Below are 19,924 nucleotides of genomic sequence, written 5' to 3'. Positions count from 1 at the left end.
ACAGTTTGACACTTTCATGGTTTGCAATTCAGAGACTGTGAGGCCAGTTCATCTGTACTTGGATAATTTACTATTATCCTGTATATTTCCCCAGCTCTTCTGGTAATCAAGAGAAGAGAGAATGTGCATAAGTGGAAACTCACTAAGGAAATGAAGATGTCCATTAACCACACCAGGAGTCCCTTTTGCCTAGGATAATATATTGATGATATCCTCATGTGAAATAAGAATGGCTACATAAAAGGCATGACATAGGATAGGAACTGCATATACCATGCAGCTGGATGTCAGTATTGCTGAAATACACTGTATCCTGATATATCTTCTGTCATCCTGAAGAAAAGGCTCTAATATCTGAGCCAACAGTCTTGTGTGTTCAAGCTACTTCTAAAAAGCAGAGTAGATGAAGCTGTACTTGCTGGTGCGGTCTAAAATCCAGTGCTATGAGCAACATGTCTAACATGACTGACTCCATTGTGAAGCAGCAATCCATCTTTTCCCTGGCAGAGGCAAGGGCCAAGAAGCAGTCTTCCTGTTCAAAGGCTGGTTCATGACATCTGGGAATTCTCCATTTAGAGATTCTTCAATATTACTGACTGAGGTACAGAATTCCAGTGGCAGCAGGTGGGCCCTACTAAGCATTCTCTTAGAAAGAAAGTAACAGCTTAGGAAAGGCTTCTGACCTCTGAGGAGTAGTAAGTATGCTCTCTCACAGCATGAGGTAGCATTCTTTGACTTCAGAAGTCTATTGAGTATCCTCTCATTGCCAGGTGGCTTATGTGAGACTGTCTGTAGAAGAAATCTGTTTTTCATTTTCTGTGTTGAGAATCTTGTACACCATTCTTCAAGGAGAAATCAGACATGAGATAGCTTGAATAAAGCAGTAATTTAAGCAGGAAGCACTGTCACCACATTTATCGATGGAGACAGTAAACTGGGCAAGTACTGTGCACACAGCACAAATTATGGGAGAAGTTTCCACACTAAGGCTATGTCTAGATTATATCCCTCTGTCAAGAGAGGGATGCAAATGAGGCACTTTGAAAGTGCAAATGAAGTGGCGATTTAAATATCCCGCGCTTCATTTGCAAAATTGCGTCATGATGCTCTTTCGAACAAGCAACATATCTAAAGTAAAACCGCGGTCTAGATGCAGTTCTTTCAAAAATGGCAGGCTAGACGCAGTTCTTTCAAAAATGGCAGGCTCTCTCAAAAGATCCTATAAACCTCATTTTTTCCGAAGTGCCTCATTTACATCCCTCTGTCGACAGAGGAATGTAATCTAGCTGTAGCCTAAGAAAACGTTAACTGAGTTTACTCCATGATACACAGAAGACAAGGCAACCCAACTGTGTATCCCAAGGCTGATGGATGTATTAAGAATACTAAATAATTTACAGAGAAACTGGTTTTATATGTTGTATTCTCTGCTAGTACACACTGTTGTTACTAGTCTTATCGGAATACAAATTTAATTTATTTCTAATTAGGTTTATTAAAATTAAGTAATCCTTAGTAACACAAGTGAAAATGAAACCAGTATATGTTTAATTGCGTGTCTAATATTTTTCCTTAGAATGCAGAGGATTGGACTAGCAAAGGAAAAAAAAAACCCCCAAAATTATGAACCACTGAATGAAAAAAATGGAAACAGGATAGGAAACAGAGAACCTTGTCATACTTTATATTAAGATTGCATTTATCATTTATAAAGCATAGAAAAATGATTGCTAGACACATAAGTATGTTGGAGACATGAGTAGTATGGGTCATAGATGATTACAAGTACATTAGTAGCATATGCTCTAGTGAACATATTGACTTGTTGATTTCTGTAACAATTAATTATCCATGTAGTCAAACATTTAACTTTTTATAAACTATTTATGAATTTACACTCAATATAAAATATGACAAAACTCTATTTTGATGAAGAGATAATTAGTGGATTAATTCCCAATTCTATTTCAATAAAAAGTGCGTCAGGTGCAAAATCATTTCTACCTCTTCCTTAATTTGTGACTAATTATTTAGTCATTCAATACTTCCCTAAGAAATGGAAATTTTACAATTTTAATACTTTATTATTATTTTTCTGCTATAAGCAAAATTGCAAATTGCAAAACATGCAAAAAAATTGCATACCATTTCCCCACCTGATTTATTCATGCAGAACACAAGTCTTGAAGGTGGTAGGATGGAAGAACGCAACATTAGTGTATGACTCAGTCTTCTGACCATTAAAGGTATCTTGAGCAGTCAGTGCCTTTTCTAGTCTCTGGGTCTTTATGACTTTTCAGACACATCCAGTCCTAGTAATTTTCAGTGGGATGCGGAAGGAGCACTGGTGTGAGCAGGGACTGAATATGTGGATCAGGAACAGCACAATTATGTTTTTATACAATGAAAAAAACCCTTCTGTGTTAATTAATGAAGGTGCCAACATATTCTCAACAGTTTCAGAACAGAAATATACATACAACATTGTACATACTGACTCTAAACTTAGGGAGGCCCAAGTGCACAAGGCTAGCTGCAGCTTTCTTCTAAGCATTCTGTAGTTCTTGTAATCCTGGATACAAGTCTACAAGTCCCAGCCCACAATGCTTCATACTGATCCTTGCAGACCAGTGTTGGGGCATGTCTCTCCCTTGCAGAAGGAAGATAATGAAGAGAACGATTAATTTTATGCAAAATGCAAATTGTGTGTATCCTTCAGGTTACTGACAAATCTGCAGAACCCTTAAACCACTGATCATCACCTGGTCAATAGCAATTGACTGGTTGATCCCGAACATTCTCCTAGTAAATCATGCTCTCCAGTGGTGGGGCAGGGCAGCCGCTAAGGCAGGCTTCCTGCTTGCCCTGGCTCCATACTGCCAGTTCACTCCTGGAAGTGGCTAGTGTGGCTTCAAGCCCCCATGTGTGGAGTGGGGAGAGGAACGCGTCTATGTGCTGCTCCTGCCTTCAAGCACCACCTCCTGTAGAGCCCACTGGCTGGGATGGGGATTGTGTGAATCAGAGTTGAGGAGGAGGTGCCAGCAGAGAGAGGTAGCATGTGGAATCATGAATGTGCTGAGCATCAGGGCCGTAACAAGGGCAAGGCGAGCGAGGCACTTGCCTCGGGCGCATAGCTGAGGGGGCATAGACAAAATATAGAAAACTAGCTATTTGAAAACAGCTACTTATTTTCAGACAGCGCCACTTCCTTCCCCCACCCATTAGCGTCGGCCAGCCTGCAGTTTACATGTCAGGCTGCACGTTGCCACTCCATGATCCAGCAGTCACCAGCCTTGGCGGCTGCCCAACTCATCATCTGTTTCCAAACAGCACAGGAGGCCGGGCACCAGCTCAGCTGCGCCAAGCGCCACCATAAGGTGCCCTAGTGCAGCTCCCAGGAGTGGGGCACGGGGCAAGGGGAGAAGGGGCTCAAATTGCCCTGCACAGGGGGCAGAGGTGCAGGGGGTGAGGTGCAAGTGTCAGGCTGGGAGCCAGGACTCCTGGGTCTTGTCTCACCTGTGCCAGGGGAGTGGCTCTAGGTCTTAGCAGTATGTGATTAGAGCTGAGGGCCTGAGAGTTATGATCCCTGGGTTGTATGGGTCAGGGTCCAGGCCCTTAGCCTACTGGAGTCATGGTTTCCCCTCCAAAAACTGGAGCTCATGCTGCTGAGCCACCTGTGCCAAGTGCTTTGAATGTGCTACACAAACCAAGAGGACAAGGCAGTGATTGTGGCTTCTTGCAAAAATAATTTTAGTAAACTAAAATGAATTAAGAACTACCTTAGAGCTCATCAGGTCAGGAGAGATCATCAAAGATATCTATCTTACCAATAGAACACAATGTAGCGCATAATATTAATGTCAACGTGATTATTGATGAGTTTGCCTCATTAAAAACGTGCAAAGTACAATTATAAACAAATACCTAATAGTACCTGACATGGTGATATTTTAAAATTATATGTATATATGTATTAATTGATTGTTTCTGCAGATCTCAACTAAAATAAATGTTGTTATTATTGTGTATTTTCCCTTTTTCTACAAAATAACTACTATGAATATATACACGAGGGAGTGCAATTTTATATTCTTGCCTCTGGTGCAAAATTAGCTAGTTGTGACACTGCTGAGTATGATATATCAGGCTTATATTTTTTATATTTCCTCTGTCCTAGTATGAAGTCCAAAGGTTTTCCTGATTCCCCACATTTTCCAGAATAATTCTGGAACCTTTGACTATTGACTTGAAAACAAAAGGAGAGTCCTTTATTGTTAACTTGATATTTCTCTATAAGCAAACAATGGTGGCTCTTAACTTGCCTTTCCCTCTCCTCTGTTCATGGGGCAAGCTGTGAGACAAATGAACCCCTGTAAGAATTAAAGCAGCCTAAAAACTGTTTTAACTGGAGCTACCACGTAATGGTCCCCAAGAGGCCACTACTCCTTTGTCTTTTCAGCATCTGGAATGTCTTCTCCTATCCCTGACATTGGACTAACAGGAGGGGGTTGGAACAGAGATTCAGGAAAAATGAGCACTCTCATATGCCAGCGGAGCGTTTAAGGTCTGGTGCTAGTGGGATCAAGAATCTGGCCACTTGTGAGGTCCACCTGGGTTTTCAGAGGAGAGGAGTTTGGAAGCAAGTTCTAAATGTCCCTTTTCTAAAATGACTTATTTTTAGGGAACAGGAAAACTGGTCAGCTCAAAGGAATTCACGCTGACACACAAAGTTTCTTCGTGCTAGTCTAGGTCACTGGTTCAATATGGTCTTGGGCAATATGGCTAGTAAATCACCATTTGATACCTGGTTCGTTGGCCTCGGTGGCTGAGTTGGCAGACCCAGTTCAGTTCACAGTGGACAAGTATTCACAAAAAAATAAACAATTTTAAGTCTCCCCTGTATCAAATGTTACAGTTACATAGTGACATGCCCCGTAAAGCAGAGAAATGTTTAATATGTTGTATGTTAAAATATCTTGCCAGGTAACGACAAGCATGTAGAGTACGTGTTCCATCCGTTTCACTAACTTGACTTTGCTAAATAGCTTTTCTGCTGATGTCAAGCCACTGGCTCCTCTGAGCAATTGTAAATGGCACTTGCCTGATTCTGATCTGATTTATTCGTGTCAACTCCACGTATTGCTACAGAGTTGCCCAGTGTGAATGGGATTAGAAAGAGGCTGTATGTGTGCGCAAAAACCACTTTTTACCTGCAATAGCTGTCTCCAGACTTTAAACAATTTTCTTTTAGGACATCTATATCACACAGAGGCAGGGTAGAGTTCTGCATTGTGAAATTAGCAGTTATATTATGGCCATCCTATAGCAATAAGTAATTGTGTCATTTACTAATGACTGGTGAGAAACAAAAATCCGTATTGCATGTCATTTCTTAACTACTGCTCTGCAAAGTGGTACAAACTGTTCACTGAATGCATTAAATATCTAATTTAATTAAAACTCTAACAAGCCTCAGAAAACCTATTGAGAGCACTTTGTTTGATTACAGGCACTGGGCTAAAGTACCAGACATATTGATCAGCTCAGCTCCAACTATTTTATCTATCCAATTTAATTTGTGCAGAACAAAAACTAAGTTTTGGCAGTGTCTCCTCCCCCCACTTCCCTGGGGAAATAATATGAAGTGACTCTGGGTTCAGGGTTACATATATAAAATATTTAACAGGTCAAAGAAAACATTTATTGTGTGGCAGCTATGGACATAGGTTACATTATAAATGCAAACATGCTTTCTAGTGCAACAATTACATTGTGTTGTTGACACGGTCACATATAATAAATAGATTCCTCCAGGAGAATTAAAGTAATTATTCTGCATATTAAGTGTGGAATTCAAAACATATTTAATAAAATTGAATTAATGAAAGAGGCAGAAAATTATTTTTAGTTGTGTGTATAATCTATAGTCTGTCTTTGATTTTCTTATGTTGTGACTTAACGCACAGGATAGTTAGTGACTTAGTTGCATTTGGGAGCTTACAAGTGATACATCCATTACATTTATATTAAGAGGAGTTTTCTTAGCTTTTTTTAAAAAAGAATTTAAACTGGCTTGTTCAGTATGGTATAAGGATCACAGGATTGAGAGATTCAGGGCTTTTCACCTGTAAAGTCACTGATCTGAATCCAATTCAGTTCAATAAATAACTTAATACTGTCACCATCCATTAACTTTTATGATGGCTCATGTGAAATGAGGTGATCATCTTCAGTTCCTATCCGAGAGGTTTCCACACATGCACAAAAATTGCTGCTCTATGCAGCATCTTTATTAGAATGCCCAGCAGAGAGGCCCCACAAATGAACTGATAGGATGACTGAGCTATGCTCTCATTCCTAATCTGGGTCTACAATAGCAAAATTTTCAATACATTTCCCACTAGTGCTAACACAAGCTCAGCTCCATGGGTGTTCATGATATTAGAGGTCCTAATGTCAACACCAGCAGCATTTTCAACTCCTAACTGATTAGGCCTGCTCTGAGTAGGGTTATAAAACATGGCATTAACACACTAGCAGCAATGAACATTAGGGCTACCAGTGTCGTTGACCCTTTTTGGAACTTAACCAGTGTCAGCAACAGTGGCAAATATTCTCTTTCATACACAGTAGCCTAGATGCAAATCTTTCGGGTTACAACTGAGGTGACCTTTCGTGTTCTTGTGGGCCTTTCACAAGCATTACATTCATACTGCAAAAAATCATTTGCCTTATTTTCTTAAACAAATTCTACCTTGTTCCCGCAGATTCCACCCCAGCCACATCCTTCTTCTCCGGTCTGAAAATTCTTCCTTCCTTCTAGGTTTGGCTTCTGAATTCTCTATTAGTTTGCTTGCTTTTTCACTGTCTCACCTTTTTCACTTACTTACCTCTTTTCTTCTCAGATCTCATGTTCTGAACCTCCACTAGTTCTCACCTACTTCTTAATCCCTAGTCCATTTCTTCTGAGCCATCTCAAATATGTCTCTTCAGCTACGTGGAAGACTGTTTCAGTTCTGACATTCATATTATCTGCAAGTTTTTCCATCTCAATGCACCTGCTTTTGCAGGTAAGCAGCAAGTATATTAAACACAATATATATGGTCCTGGTCCATAAGGCACATTCACTGCACTTTTGCCATGCTGAAAATTGACCGTTTAGAGCTGTTCTTTGTTTTCTGTCATTTATCTGTTTTCTGACCCATGACTGTATGGCCTTTCACGCCATGATTTCTCAAATTCCTTAATGATGTCCTGTAAAGCAATTCTAGAAATCTTTTTGAAAGCTCAGCTTGTTTTTCTTTGCCCATTATTATACTGAACATGTTCAAAGAATTTTAATAAATTTGTGAGATACAATTTTCCTTTGTAGAACTGTTCCTGTTAGACCCTATTATATTAGCAAAAAAATGTTTTACCGTTCTATTATATTACAAAAAAATATGTTTTATCGTTTATTATTAAATCATCATTTACATTAATTTATCAGGTAAACAATTAAGACTTAGACCACGTTTACAATACCACGTATGTCACTCAACGGTGTGAAAAAACACACACTCTCTCTCTTCCTGACATACCAACTTCCACTAGTTTAATTATGTCAATGGAAGCACTCTTCCCCCCTCCAGCATAGAGTGGTTACACAAGAGATATTACAGTTGCACAGCTACCTTGGTACGTTGTGCTGCTATAAGGTCTCTAATGTAAGCACAGCCTTAATGATCTGTAATTCCCCAGACTTTTTTTTAAAAAAAAAGAGATGCAACATTTGCTATCCTCCAGTACTCTGGTGCCTATTGTGGCTGCTCAGCAAATTCATTCCTTAACACATTTGGATGCTTGCCAACTAGTTTCACTGCCCTTTAATTTGTCAGTGTGTTCCAGTGCTGCCTCTTTAAACACATCAACCTCTTGTAGTTCCTAGTTTTTATTACCAGAAAATGTAGGCCTGAGTTTAGTTATTGCAAATGTCCATGAGGACTGTACTTTCCAAAACCTCCTAAAGGCTGACATAAACAGACATCCTGAATAAGAACATTCTCCCAATAAGTCTTATGGAACACAACCTTATATTATGCATAGCTGAGGTATATTTGCACAGCTGAAGAGGAAAAAAAAGTAAATATTATAATCTTCGTTATTGTGAGAAACCAGCAAACACTTTTATGTACTTTGTCTGTAGCTCAAAATGTGGCAATAGTTCTGGTGAAAGTGAAAATACAGTGTCAAATATTCACTCAGTCTGAACATCACAAGGCTGAGAACTACTTATACCATATGGTACAGCCGCTCCCCGAGTTGCGAACAGTCAAGTTACGACTGTTCGCACTTATGACCAAAGCTCCCATGGAGCAGTCGTAAAGGCGGTCCCCGAGTTACGAATGCAACCCGCGCTTATGAACAGTGTGGTCGCGTGTAACTCAATGGGGTCAGAGTTACAAACAGCTCGAGTTACGGCCAAGTGTTTGGTCCCTAACTCGTTTGTAACTCTGAGAGAGGCTGTATAAGATTACACTGGAGACAAACATTTTGCAAGGGAAAAGAAAATGCTCAAACGCAAATTTAGGCATACATACATGCATGTATACACACACACACACACACACACACACTTTTAAACAGTGCCTCAGACAAAAAAAAAAATCTAGTAAGCACTATGGAAGATTAAATCTATAATTGGCCTGAGCATCAAATAAACTCTTTATATTGTGGTGGAGAGGAAGCTTTGTTGAGTGAGATGATCTATGGCTGGATACTCAAAGACTAGAAATGGCAAACGATAAAGTCTAATGCCATGGTGAAGCGCACTGATTTCTTCAAAAGATTGCATTGGAGGAAAAGGTTGCTCTGCTGCCAGTAGGTAAAAAACAACAATTTCAACAATTTACAAAGAATACGGATCTCTAAATTTTCACTCACTTACAGCATAAGGTTTGGAAGAAAAATCATATACATTCTTCAAAACCAAAATTAGTCACATGCAGATGTTTCGTGGAACACTGTAAAACTTCCTATCTTGTCTTGTAAGGAGAGGCAGCAAATAATGTAGAAGAATACTAGAGACTAACAATGTATTTTTTAAGCTTTCATATTTTCCTTTATTTCATTTCCTTTCTTAATTCAGAGTCTTCATAAAGAGCAATCATATCGCCAGATATAAAAAAAGCTGGAAAATAGAGAGACAGATACTGGGCATGTCTGGGACTACTTAAAGTTCAGTTCACAAAGAATTATTTCCCAGTGACAGGAGTCCTGCTCTTTTTCTTTCTCTGAATCACAAATTGAATTCTCAGAGACAAAGATCTACTTGGTATTCATAGGAAAATCCACTAAATGAACATCGGCTTTATCTATAAACTTACACATACTTTCCCACCCACGAATAACATCCTTTCAGTTAACATATGTTCTATGATATGAGGCTTCTGTATACCTCGACTGCTCATCACATAGAAACTCCTTGCAATTTCTTTCCATTCACTCCTACCTCTTTACAACTCATATTACCTGAAGAAGAAAAGAAAGACAAAAAGGTGCAAGAAAGAAGGTGCAGGGTATCACCTCTCCACAGTTACAAACTTATGTGGTCTAGAACGAGCAGATCAGATCCCTGTTACTAGAAAGGCTCCTGTATGTACTCTGCAGACAACTGGCAGTCTTACCCTTCTGCGCAATCTGTCCCTTTCTTCCCGGATAGCATTCATGGTGGCCTTGGTCCTGTTCAGCTCCTCCTCTTTGCTGCACAGCATAGCAGTGAGGCTCTCATTTTCTTCCCTCAGACCAGCCAGCTCTTTTTCCCACCGAGATCTCTCTTCAGACAGGTTTGGATAAAGATCCCGTCCCAGCACACCTTCAATCTCCTCTACTGTCTGCAAAAACACACAGTCATGGTCAGACAGAAAGGAGCAAAAGAGGAGAATATTAAAAAGGAATAATGATAATAATACTGCCATCACAAAAGGATACAAGGGGAATACACACATACACACAATTTACTTTTTATTTGAAGTTCAATGAAAGCTGTTTTCACTACAATAGTTTGTAACCTTTATACTCTTCAGCACTAAGAGCTCATGGGCAGAAGATGGGTGCTTTATAAATAAAGAGAAAATCACCCCACTGAGATATACAATAATTACTCATTTAACACGTGCCCGCTTAACACATTTTCTCAATAGCACAATTTTTTAAGGGAACTTTTTCAAACAACATGACTGTTCCCAAAATAACACGAAAATAATCAAGTGGTGGACTACTTCACGCGGAGGTATAAGTTGGTGAAAACAGTGGTAATATGCATGAGTGGATGAATACACGTGGTCACAGTGCTCCTATGCTCACTCATGTGTTTATCTTTGTGTTTTGAAAATCGCAGTAACTTGAGTTGCTAAATAGCTTGTGTTGCTAGATATCTAATGTTGACGTTGACGACAGAGCACCAACAAAAAACTGACTTTGTTACCACCACTTGTAACGCAACCCCCACCTTTTCCATTATTTTTAATGGGAAAATTGACCCAGCATAGAACGTTTTCGCTTAGCACAAACATTTTCAGAAACACATCTATAGTGTTCAATGAGGAATTACTGAACACTAACAACAGTGTGCAGTTGGCATTTATACAGCACCTTTCCTCAGAAGGCCTCAAAGTATAGCACATTCACTATGCCTCACAATGGATAAGTGTTGTGCCTCTTTTGCAAATGATTTAACTGAGTACTGAGAGGGTACATTTGCACAGCTGCAGGAATTGTGCATCCCAGCACAAGTACCCAGACTCATGATAGTTCAAGCCAGCTTGGGGGAGGGGGGGAGGGGGCAAGCAGAAGTGACAACTCAGTCTAGCCACATGCATACATACCCAATGCATCCAGGCAGGCTTGTCAGAAACCTAACCTGATTTATCATCTGTGTTACACTGCTATTTTTAGCATGCTCAAAGCAGAGCTAGTGCTGGGAAGCACCCTCCCAGTTGCACTGTAGATATACTCACCAGTGCCAGATTGTGCCTGGCCTATCAATGGGCATGTTGGGCTGGGAAGGATGCAAGGAACCCTCACATATTAGCATGACAGGAACAAGTGCAATCCCACCTTTGAGGGACCCCAAGGATGGTTCTTTCCATAGGGTTCCCTGGAAGGGCATGGGGAGATGGAGGAGCAAGAGTCTTGGCCAGGCACACTGAGTGAGTGGGATGGGGCACACTATGACTTAGGATGGTGCAACCTATGTGTTCCTTCTGTGCACCTCAGAGCTCAGGGAAGATAGGATTCTCTCAGGCACAATCCCTTCCAGAGCTTCCACCCAAGATGGTGCAGAGCCACACTAACGCCTACACAAAGTCTGTGCACAAAGAAGTTAAGCGATTTGCTCAAAGTTATGCTGCAAGTCTATGGAGAAGTAGAAAGAGAACCTGCATATTCTATCAATTTCCTTCTGTAAACAAACACTGCCATGTTTCTCCCTCATCAGGTTTATAATTGGTTTACAGTTGTAAATATAAATATAATGATTCACACAGTTAGGCTCTAGAGCAAGTACCAAAAATACACTATTCATTCAGAGGTTCCTATCCTCTTTTTCTGATTAGCAATTACTTATAATACACAACACAGAACAAGTTGCTATCCTTCATAAAGAATGAACCTTCCACCTAAATCTACAGATCTCCAATAATCAGATTCAGAAAACAAGACATGTCACTTCAAGATAATATAATGCTTCCAGGAGCATATAACATTCTCATTGCATGAATGAGTTTCATTCTTAAAATGTGGGGGTGGGAGAAGAAGGAGGAAGAAATAAAAATTCCTGAGATATGGTAAAAAGAAAAAACAGGATATTGTTGAAGATTCTCTTGGTAATGGAGACAACATACTGGAAAGCTACTCAAGCAGTCAAATCTTATTTGGAATAAGAAGTTTTGTATTTATAATTAAATCTTTTTAACAGCCATTTCACATGCAATGAAAACTTCCACCTAACATATAGCCTGTGTCAGCACTGCTAATCTGCTTACACTATATTACCACTACAAATAAACAAAGGTAAAAACAAAATAAAAAATGGCCTGCAGAAAAGGTAAAAGGATACCAGCCCCTTTTTCCAGTGCTTCCTTTTGGAAAAGCTGCATAACATGGTAAATGCACCTAATCACCTTACTGCTCTGACAAGCATGTTGATAACCACCATGTACAAAATTAACTGAACCCAAGTTATCATTCTACCCTTATGCTCTCAAAAAGTGACATGAAAACATCTATTTGCTAACTGAACGATCTGCATTTCTCTGGATGTGGCGTGCTCTGCTTCAGCACTGGTTCGTTGGCTAACACATGAATAGAAGGCAATTGCTACATACAGGGAACTATTTCCTGTGGGAACTAATGAGTTATTGAGTTTTTCTTCATTCTTGATTTTACAGTGTTACAGTTCCGTTTGATAATGCATGCTGATGCATCAAGGGTAAATCCAGACTCCAGTCTTGCATGTCATGTGATCGAAGTTCTGAGCAGCCAGGAATATGGCCGACGGTTAACACACAGCACTGGGATTCAAGATTTGTCCATTAAACATACGCACTCTTCAGTTGTTCCTGCATTTGCATGATAATAAAGAAACTCTTTGAAATGTTCTTTTCAGAGAGCCCATGACCCCTGGTGCTGTTACTATTCTCACATCAACAATCCCAGACTAAGGTAAACAAGTGATGGGGATAGGTCTCCTCAAATTGATTATGCCTACAGATAGTGTGGTGGAGGAAAGATCTTACTGACAAGAGAACAAACTGCTGCTGCTCATGTTGTAAACATCCGGTCACTGGTTATACAAACGAGAACACATTTAAACAAAAACAAAATACAAAGTATTAAAAATGAAACTTCTGTTTCCTACTCTGCTATCCCACTGAGTTGACTTCCTACAGGAGCTCTAGGTCCTACCCTATCTTAGGAACAGGAGGGCTCTCTCAGTGATTCAATACAGCCAAGGACAAGCACACCAACAAATCTACAATGCATCAAGGCCTTGTTTGGACAATGATAGTTACTGTGAGCGCTTCATTTTAATGTGCCATAAAATACTGGATCACATTCAAAGTCTAGATCCCAATTTTTCAGGGCACTCCAAACAATGTTCCTCTATAATCTTTTCTATTCAACTGCTGATTTTTTTCCCATCCATGTGCACGATAAATTTTGTCGTGCACTAAGGCAAGTGTGCACGTGCATCATCAGGAAAAATAAAACCTAGTTGTGGGTGCTCTGCTAATCAGCTGGGTGGCATTTGAATCTCTCCTGAGCGGTTGCACAACCACATAGCCCACAAGGAACACTCTAGGGCTATGTCTACACTGGCGCGATCTTGCGCCAGAGCTATGCAAATGAGGCTAAGCGTGGAATATTGCTGAGCCTCATTTGCATATTTAATGAGCCACCATTTTTGTGGAAAAGGCTCTTGTGCAAGAAGAAAAAACCTCTTGCACAATGCCGCTACGCTGATTATTTTCAGGAATAACGGCAAGAGGGTTTTTCCTTGCGCAAGAAGGGGCAGTATAGTCAGCTCCTTCTTGCGCAAGAGCCACAAAAATGGCGGCTCATTAGATATGCAAATGAGGCTCGGCGATATTCCACACTTAGCCTCACTTGCATAGCTCTGGCGCAAGATCGCACCAGTGTAGAATAGCCTAAGATATCTCTCTCTCTCTCCATGATGACAGTCCCCCAGAGAGCTACATTCCTCAGGAACTAAGGAACTCTCAGTCTGAAGGATGAAACTCAGAGGGCGACATCAAGTTTTCCTAGCAACAGGCTAAAGGCTCTGGAACTTATGTAGAGAAGGTCAGACCTCACTCCTTTCAGAGCGTTAAGTGTAATGCTCACTTCACAGTTTAGCTTTCCCACTGCCACAACAAACAAACAACAACAAAACAAACGGGGGTAGGGAGAAGTAAGCAGGAAAGTAGATGAAAAAATATTGCCTGGTTTTCTTGTCTTTGTCGCAAAGCAACTAGCCCCATTCTTTATATTCTGGCTAAGATGACGATGAGAGGTCTCAGATATCAGGGTGATCAGAGTACAGGAGATGGATTAGGTAGAAAACTGGAAGAAGCTTTACAATATAAAAAAAATAAAACTCAAGCTTCCCTCAATAGCAAATTCCTACATGTTTGATAATGAAGTATGAGTTTGGTCACTTAATGCTCCACAGTTAACAACCAACTGGCCATCTACAGCAATGGTTCTCAACCAGGGCTCTAGGACCTCCAGAGGGGCCATGAACAAGTTTCAGGGGGCCTGCCATGCAGGGACAGTATTTGATTTGCTAAGGCCAAAGTTAAAAAGCCAAAGCGCCCCCGCCTGGGGATGAAGCCAAAATCTCAATTAAAAACAGCTTCACAGGGGCCTGCTACCTTCGAATACCAACCCTGGCTTTTATATGCAGAAAAGCAGTTGTTGTGAGGTAGGTGTTCTGTCTGTGGAGTTTTTATAGCATGTTTGGGAGGCAGGCTTAGAAAGAAGACAGCAGAAGAATAAAATGAAAGACAAGATTGAGAAGATGGCTCAGGAATTGAAAAGGTCTCTGCTAACACAAGGACTGTAAGCCAAGCAGAGTATAAAATAATTTGGGAATCAAGTAAGGTCTAAAACTCAGAATCTTTCAATTCTCAGAGGGAAAAGGTTTTGCATATCTGGGGTATATGTAGACAATTAAATACAGACAGAGTAGGAACAAACACACAATCCTCTTTATGGCAATACATTTTCCCAATCTCTCAGAAAAAACCTCCTGACACAGGCAATTCTGTTGTCCGAGGAAACTGTAATTGCTCTCTTATTGATTCTTAGGTCAGACAACATTTTCCAGAGGCAGTCCATTAAAAAAATTAAATAAAGTACATTTTATTAACTTTTCCTGATCAGAGTCTTTCAGCTAAACAAAGCAGGGAAAATACTTTAAAAGATGTTATTGAGGAAAACATCTCAACATCCATTTTCTTTCTGGAAAATTCAAATAGCACAATCTACCTAGACTTATCTGTTCTGAAATATGTCTCCCACAAAACAACTTCCAATGAAGGTTTTTAATGGGAAAAAAAGATATATGGACTCTGAAATGAAATGGTAAAGAAACTGGTTGGTATGATTTATATTGTGATCTGTAGTCTGTCTCCGGAAACTGAATGCTTATACATTATCTCTTTGATTTTCCATCTGTTATAAAACACAACTTGTCTCACCTGTTTCCTCACATACACGAGACAGACTATTATTCCCTTGCTTCCAGGCTCTTTGTTGCATGTTACCTATCACTTGTGCTTTTGGACACTATTTATTGTTTTGTGATATGGATAATAAATAAGACCAAGATCTAATTTTAGAAGGACTAGCTAAATTGTAAGCAAATTTAGTTTATCTTGTCAGAAATAATAGAAAGTACAAGCTATGTCTGTATTAAACTACTAGTTTTATGTTGTAATAAAAAGCAAAAGGCTTACAATGTTTACATTCAGGAAAGCAATATACAAGATTCTTTAAGATGCAGCTACCAGCCACACCCACCAACTAGCAGTGTGACCTTAGACAACTGACAATGGACTGTGTGAACTTCTCTAAGTCAGTTCACCTATCTGTACCATAGTCTGTGCATCTTTAAAATAAGGTGAGGCTTACCTGTATTTGCAAAGTGCTTTGAAATCTATGGATGAAAAACTATACACAAGATCTACAGGTAATTTTTCTGTGACAATGCACTCATATGCAGTGTAGGTATACTACTACTGTACCTGCCTCACACGATGTTTTGAAACACAGTAAATCTTTGTGAAGTAGTCTGAAACTCTCAAATGAAGAGTGCTATGAATACGACATATCATGTATCCCAGTACGTACACAATGCATTTAGTGACTAGTTAATGATGTTGCACCTTAATAGCTAGGTCACAATGTTCACTGGCAGTGGTGAGCTGTTCAATGTGTCTGTCCACTTCTGCTACAGACAGACTGCAACTGCTCTTCTTCCTTCCACAGACTACACTCTCCAGCCCCGTCAGCACTCTCTGCAGTTCTGAGTTCAAGTCACTGCAGTTATCTATGAAACAGAAAGAACACATTAGACATACACTGGGTATCGCAAGCTAGAAAGTTACCATTCAATACATGCCTTATAGATATATAAAAATAAAGATATAATACGTGGCTCTTTGCACTACTATCCATAGCTATTTTGGCTCGTAGTCTCTAATTGGTTGGCCACTCCTGTACTAAAATCTCAAATTACTCAAAATCACACAAATAATCTTCTCATCCACATATTTGGTGTGGCCATTGTTGTTTGAAAAACCTTCTCCACATTTTAAAAGATATCATGTTTAAGCACATTCCTATGTCACTGTTCCAATTTTTTTTTTTTGGGGGGGGGGGGGGGGGGGGGGGAAGAATATCACTCTTTCATCGCTGCAGCTTCTCCTGATTTTTGTGCCCAGCAAAACTTTGTCAGAATCAAATTGGTCCTTTGCCCAGTTCACTCAGTGATGATATAATCCAATGCTCCTTTAAAAGAAAGGACTTTGGGGATTTGTGCTCAAACTACTGCCAAGTCTCCAAAAGCTTACACAAAAGTCCCCAGAGAGATTATTTTACAGAGCTATAGTTTCATTTTCACAGCTGTTTCTTCTTTGCATGAAGCTAAAGAGAAGACTGGGAATATTTGTGCCCTTGTTTTTGAGGCTCTACATCATGATCATATTCACAAGATCCTTTAGGATGAAAGCATCACCATAATTCTAACAAGGTAAGGGTCAGAGGACCCTTCCCCCCACTACACACAAAAGAACACTCTGTTTCGGGGTGTCATCCACTCACCCTGATTCTGTGAAAATAAAAAATGATCCCTATTGCTTTGTGAACTAACTTCACAAATGCATTACCTCCAACGCACATTCAGTGATAAACATCAGCAGTAGTTCCTGATGTGCACCATATCATTGAACTCATGCTTGGGTTCAGATGCTTCTTGGATGTGTTCATTTATGGGCCACTAATTAGCAAGGCATTGTGCAATAATCAGTTATTGCATTATACAGCACAGAATAGATTTATATTTCATGACAGCGCATTACTTTCACAGGGGATACAAACATTTAAAAGGACGGTATCCATTCATGAGGTGTTATTCCTATGGTATTGCTACTGGTAAGACCTCATAAAAGTTAGACTTTGCAATCAAATATAAAACATAAGGCTGATGTTTTCAAAGGAGCATAAGGGAGGTAGGCAGTCAAGTCTCACTGAAATTCAATGGGAGTTCAGCACCTAAGTCCCTTAGTTCACTTTGAAAACCTGAGTTTAAAACGAAGGATAACAGCTGATTATGAAAGAGTGAGATGCAAGGAAACTATGAAATAAAACTTTAATTTCACAACCAAATTCTCATCTAACACTTTGATTAATACCACACAAATTGCCAAACCTGATCACTTAAACTGCATTCACACATGTGCAAAACCCAGACAACAGTATGCAAAAAAAGAACTAGATAAATTTATGGAGGTTAGGTCCATCAATGGTTATTAGCCAGGATGGGTAGGAATGGTGTTCCTAGCCTCTGTCAGAGGCTGGAAATGTAGGACAGGAGAGGAACTCCTTTGATAATTCCCTGTTTCCTTCACTCCCTCTGGGGCATGAAGCATTGGCCACTGTTGGAAGACAGGATGCTGGGCTACGTGGATTTTTGGTCTGATCCAGTATGGCCATTCTTATGTTACAATGTACACATTTTATGTCTGCAGTTTAGGCAGCTATTTTAAAAAAGGCCTAATTAACATATAGGGCGTATCTAGACTATGCAGAACGGTCGAAAGAAGATATGCAAATTCTGCGGGAATTAAAAGTAGTGAAAGTAGTTAAGATGCGGCTTTTTCAGTGCCCCTCCCCTTGAAAAGCTGCTCTTCCTCAAAAAAGGAGGTTTACACAAGAGGGGGAGGAAGGGGAGGGTTTCGTTGAAAAAAAGCCGTATCTTAACTACTTTTAGTTTCGAAAGCACGATCAGAAGAAGATACGCAAATTCCCACAGAATTTGCATATCTTCTTTTGACCGTTCCCCATAGTCTAGGGAAAAATAAAAGCAACCTTAAAATCAAAACAAGTACGTCCTACAATGTGCCAGTGATGCTCTCATTCAGTTACACAGGCGAAACACGTAGAATTTCATATCAAGCTCAAGGTCTCTGTCCTTATCTTCAGGATGGATCCATGGCCTATTTCAATGACCCTCTAAAGCCCCACGAGAAAACCACGGCCAACAACTATGCTCCACTGGCACAACGGACTCTTTAACACAGTGGTCTCCAACCTTTTTACAACCAAGATCACTTTTTAAATGTCAGGACAAGCCAAGATCTACCCCATCTCTTCCCCAAGATCCCATACCTTCCTTGAGGCCTCGCCCTCTCTGTTCCCCTCCTCTCCATCACTTCCTATCCCAAGTCCTTATTACAGGGGGTTCCAACCTTTTTAAGCAAAAGATCACTTTTTGAATTTAAGTGCAATCCAGGATCTACCTCAAACCCAAATACCCTGTCCCCGCCTCATTCATGCCCCTTCTCCGAGGCCCTGCCTCTGCTCACTCCGTTCTCCCATTCTCCTTCCCTTTCACCAGGCAGGGGCAGAGGGTTGGGACACAGGTTCTGGTCTTGGGCTAAGGGATCTGAAGTGTGAGGGGGCTCTGAGCTGAGCCAGGGACTTGGGGTTCAGGAGGGGGTGCAAGCTCTGTAAGGGAGTTTGGGTCGGGGGGGGGGGGGGGCTCAGGGATAGGTCAGGGGCTTGGAGCTGGCTCCAGCTAGACACTGCTTACCACAGGTGGCTCCTGGGTGGTGGCGCAGTGGGGCTAAGGCAGGTTCACCCCTGCCGTGGCCCTGCGCCACTCTCAAAAGCAGCCAGCAAACTCCCTCCATCCCAGGCCCTGTTGTCCCCCTCTCCCCATTCTGTGGAGATAGAATACAGAGTGGAAGAAAGGGCACCCTAACATCAGCACCCCTCCTCTTCCTTCCCTGCTCTGTACCACAAGCAGGAGGCGCCAAGGGGTGGGAGGAAGCTCCCAGGCAAAGGGCAAGAGGTGCGCAGCAGTGGGGGGAGGGAGAGCTGAAGTACCAGCACTTGATAGCCTCTTGGCCAAACCAGTCAGGATCACCTATCAGAGGCTCCAAGATCTACCAAAAGATCCCGATCTACTGATGAAGACAAACGGAATATGTTAAGCAGTGGTCACCAACCAGTAGATCCCGATTTACTGGTTGGTGACCACTGCTTAACATATTCCGTTTGTCTTCATCAGTGATAAGCATAATATAAAAGCTGATATAGAACAGAATAGCATCATCATGTTATCTCAAAATCAAAATGCAGAATTTGTTCCTTGTTTAAGTTACAGTAGCAATATCGTGGACCCTTGTCTTCATGCAGTATTTTCAACCTTGCATATGGAGACTAACAAAAGTGTTCTAAAATTCTCTTTGTGTAGGAATAGATTTTAAGCAGAGTAAATGTGAAATTACTTCTGGCTAACAGGAATTCATGTTAAAAACAAATCCATCAACATATTAATGGCATGATAAATATGGATAGGCAAAGCAGGGTCTGAGATCCTGCAATCTGTATGCATGCAAACTCCTACTGAAGATATATGGGCAAGAACTTCCCACAAACTCAGCTCTCCCACCAAAACAACTACAGTAGACGTCCGATAATCTGGAACCTATGGGACCTAGGGGGTGCCGGATTATCAGATATGCCGGACTAAATTGGTTATTTTATATATATATATATATATATATATATATATACACACACACACACACACACACACACACACACACACACACACACACACACAGTATACATTATATACTGTATATAAAGTGT

At 40.5% G+C, this 19,924-nt stretch overlaps 1 protein-coding gene across 3 annotated transcripts in view; it reads right to left on the bottom strand.

The window, feature by feature from the left end:
* Positions 1 to 19,924, bottom strand: part of MCC (MCC regulator of Wnt signaling pathway) — a 400,040-nt gene that overhangs the window by 56,632 nt on the left and 323,484 nt on the right. For all 3 annotated transcript variants that reach the window (XM_006134467.5, XM_025190402.3, XM_006134468.5), the window contains 2 exons: positions 15,931 to 16,094; positions 9,667 to 9,873 (listed from right to left, as the gene is read on the bottom strand). In XM_006134467.5, coding sequence (XP_006134529.2) covers positions 9,667 to 9,873; positions 15,931 to 16,094 — 371 coding nt within the window. The remainder of the gene's footprint in view (positions 1 to 9,666; positions 9,874 to 15,930; positions 16,095 to 19,924) is intronic.

Source organism: Pelodiscus sinensis, chromosome 6, assembly GCF_052426305.1.
Source record: "Pelodiscus sinensis isolate ZL-2025 chromosome 6, ASM5242630v1, whole genome shotgun sequence".
Taxonomy (NCBI): Eukaryota; Metazoa; Chordata; order Testudines; family Trionychidae; genus Pelodiscus; species Pelodiscus sinensis.
This window is presented reverse-complemented; position numbering and strand designations above follow the sequence as displayed.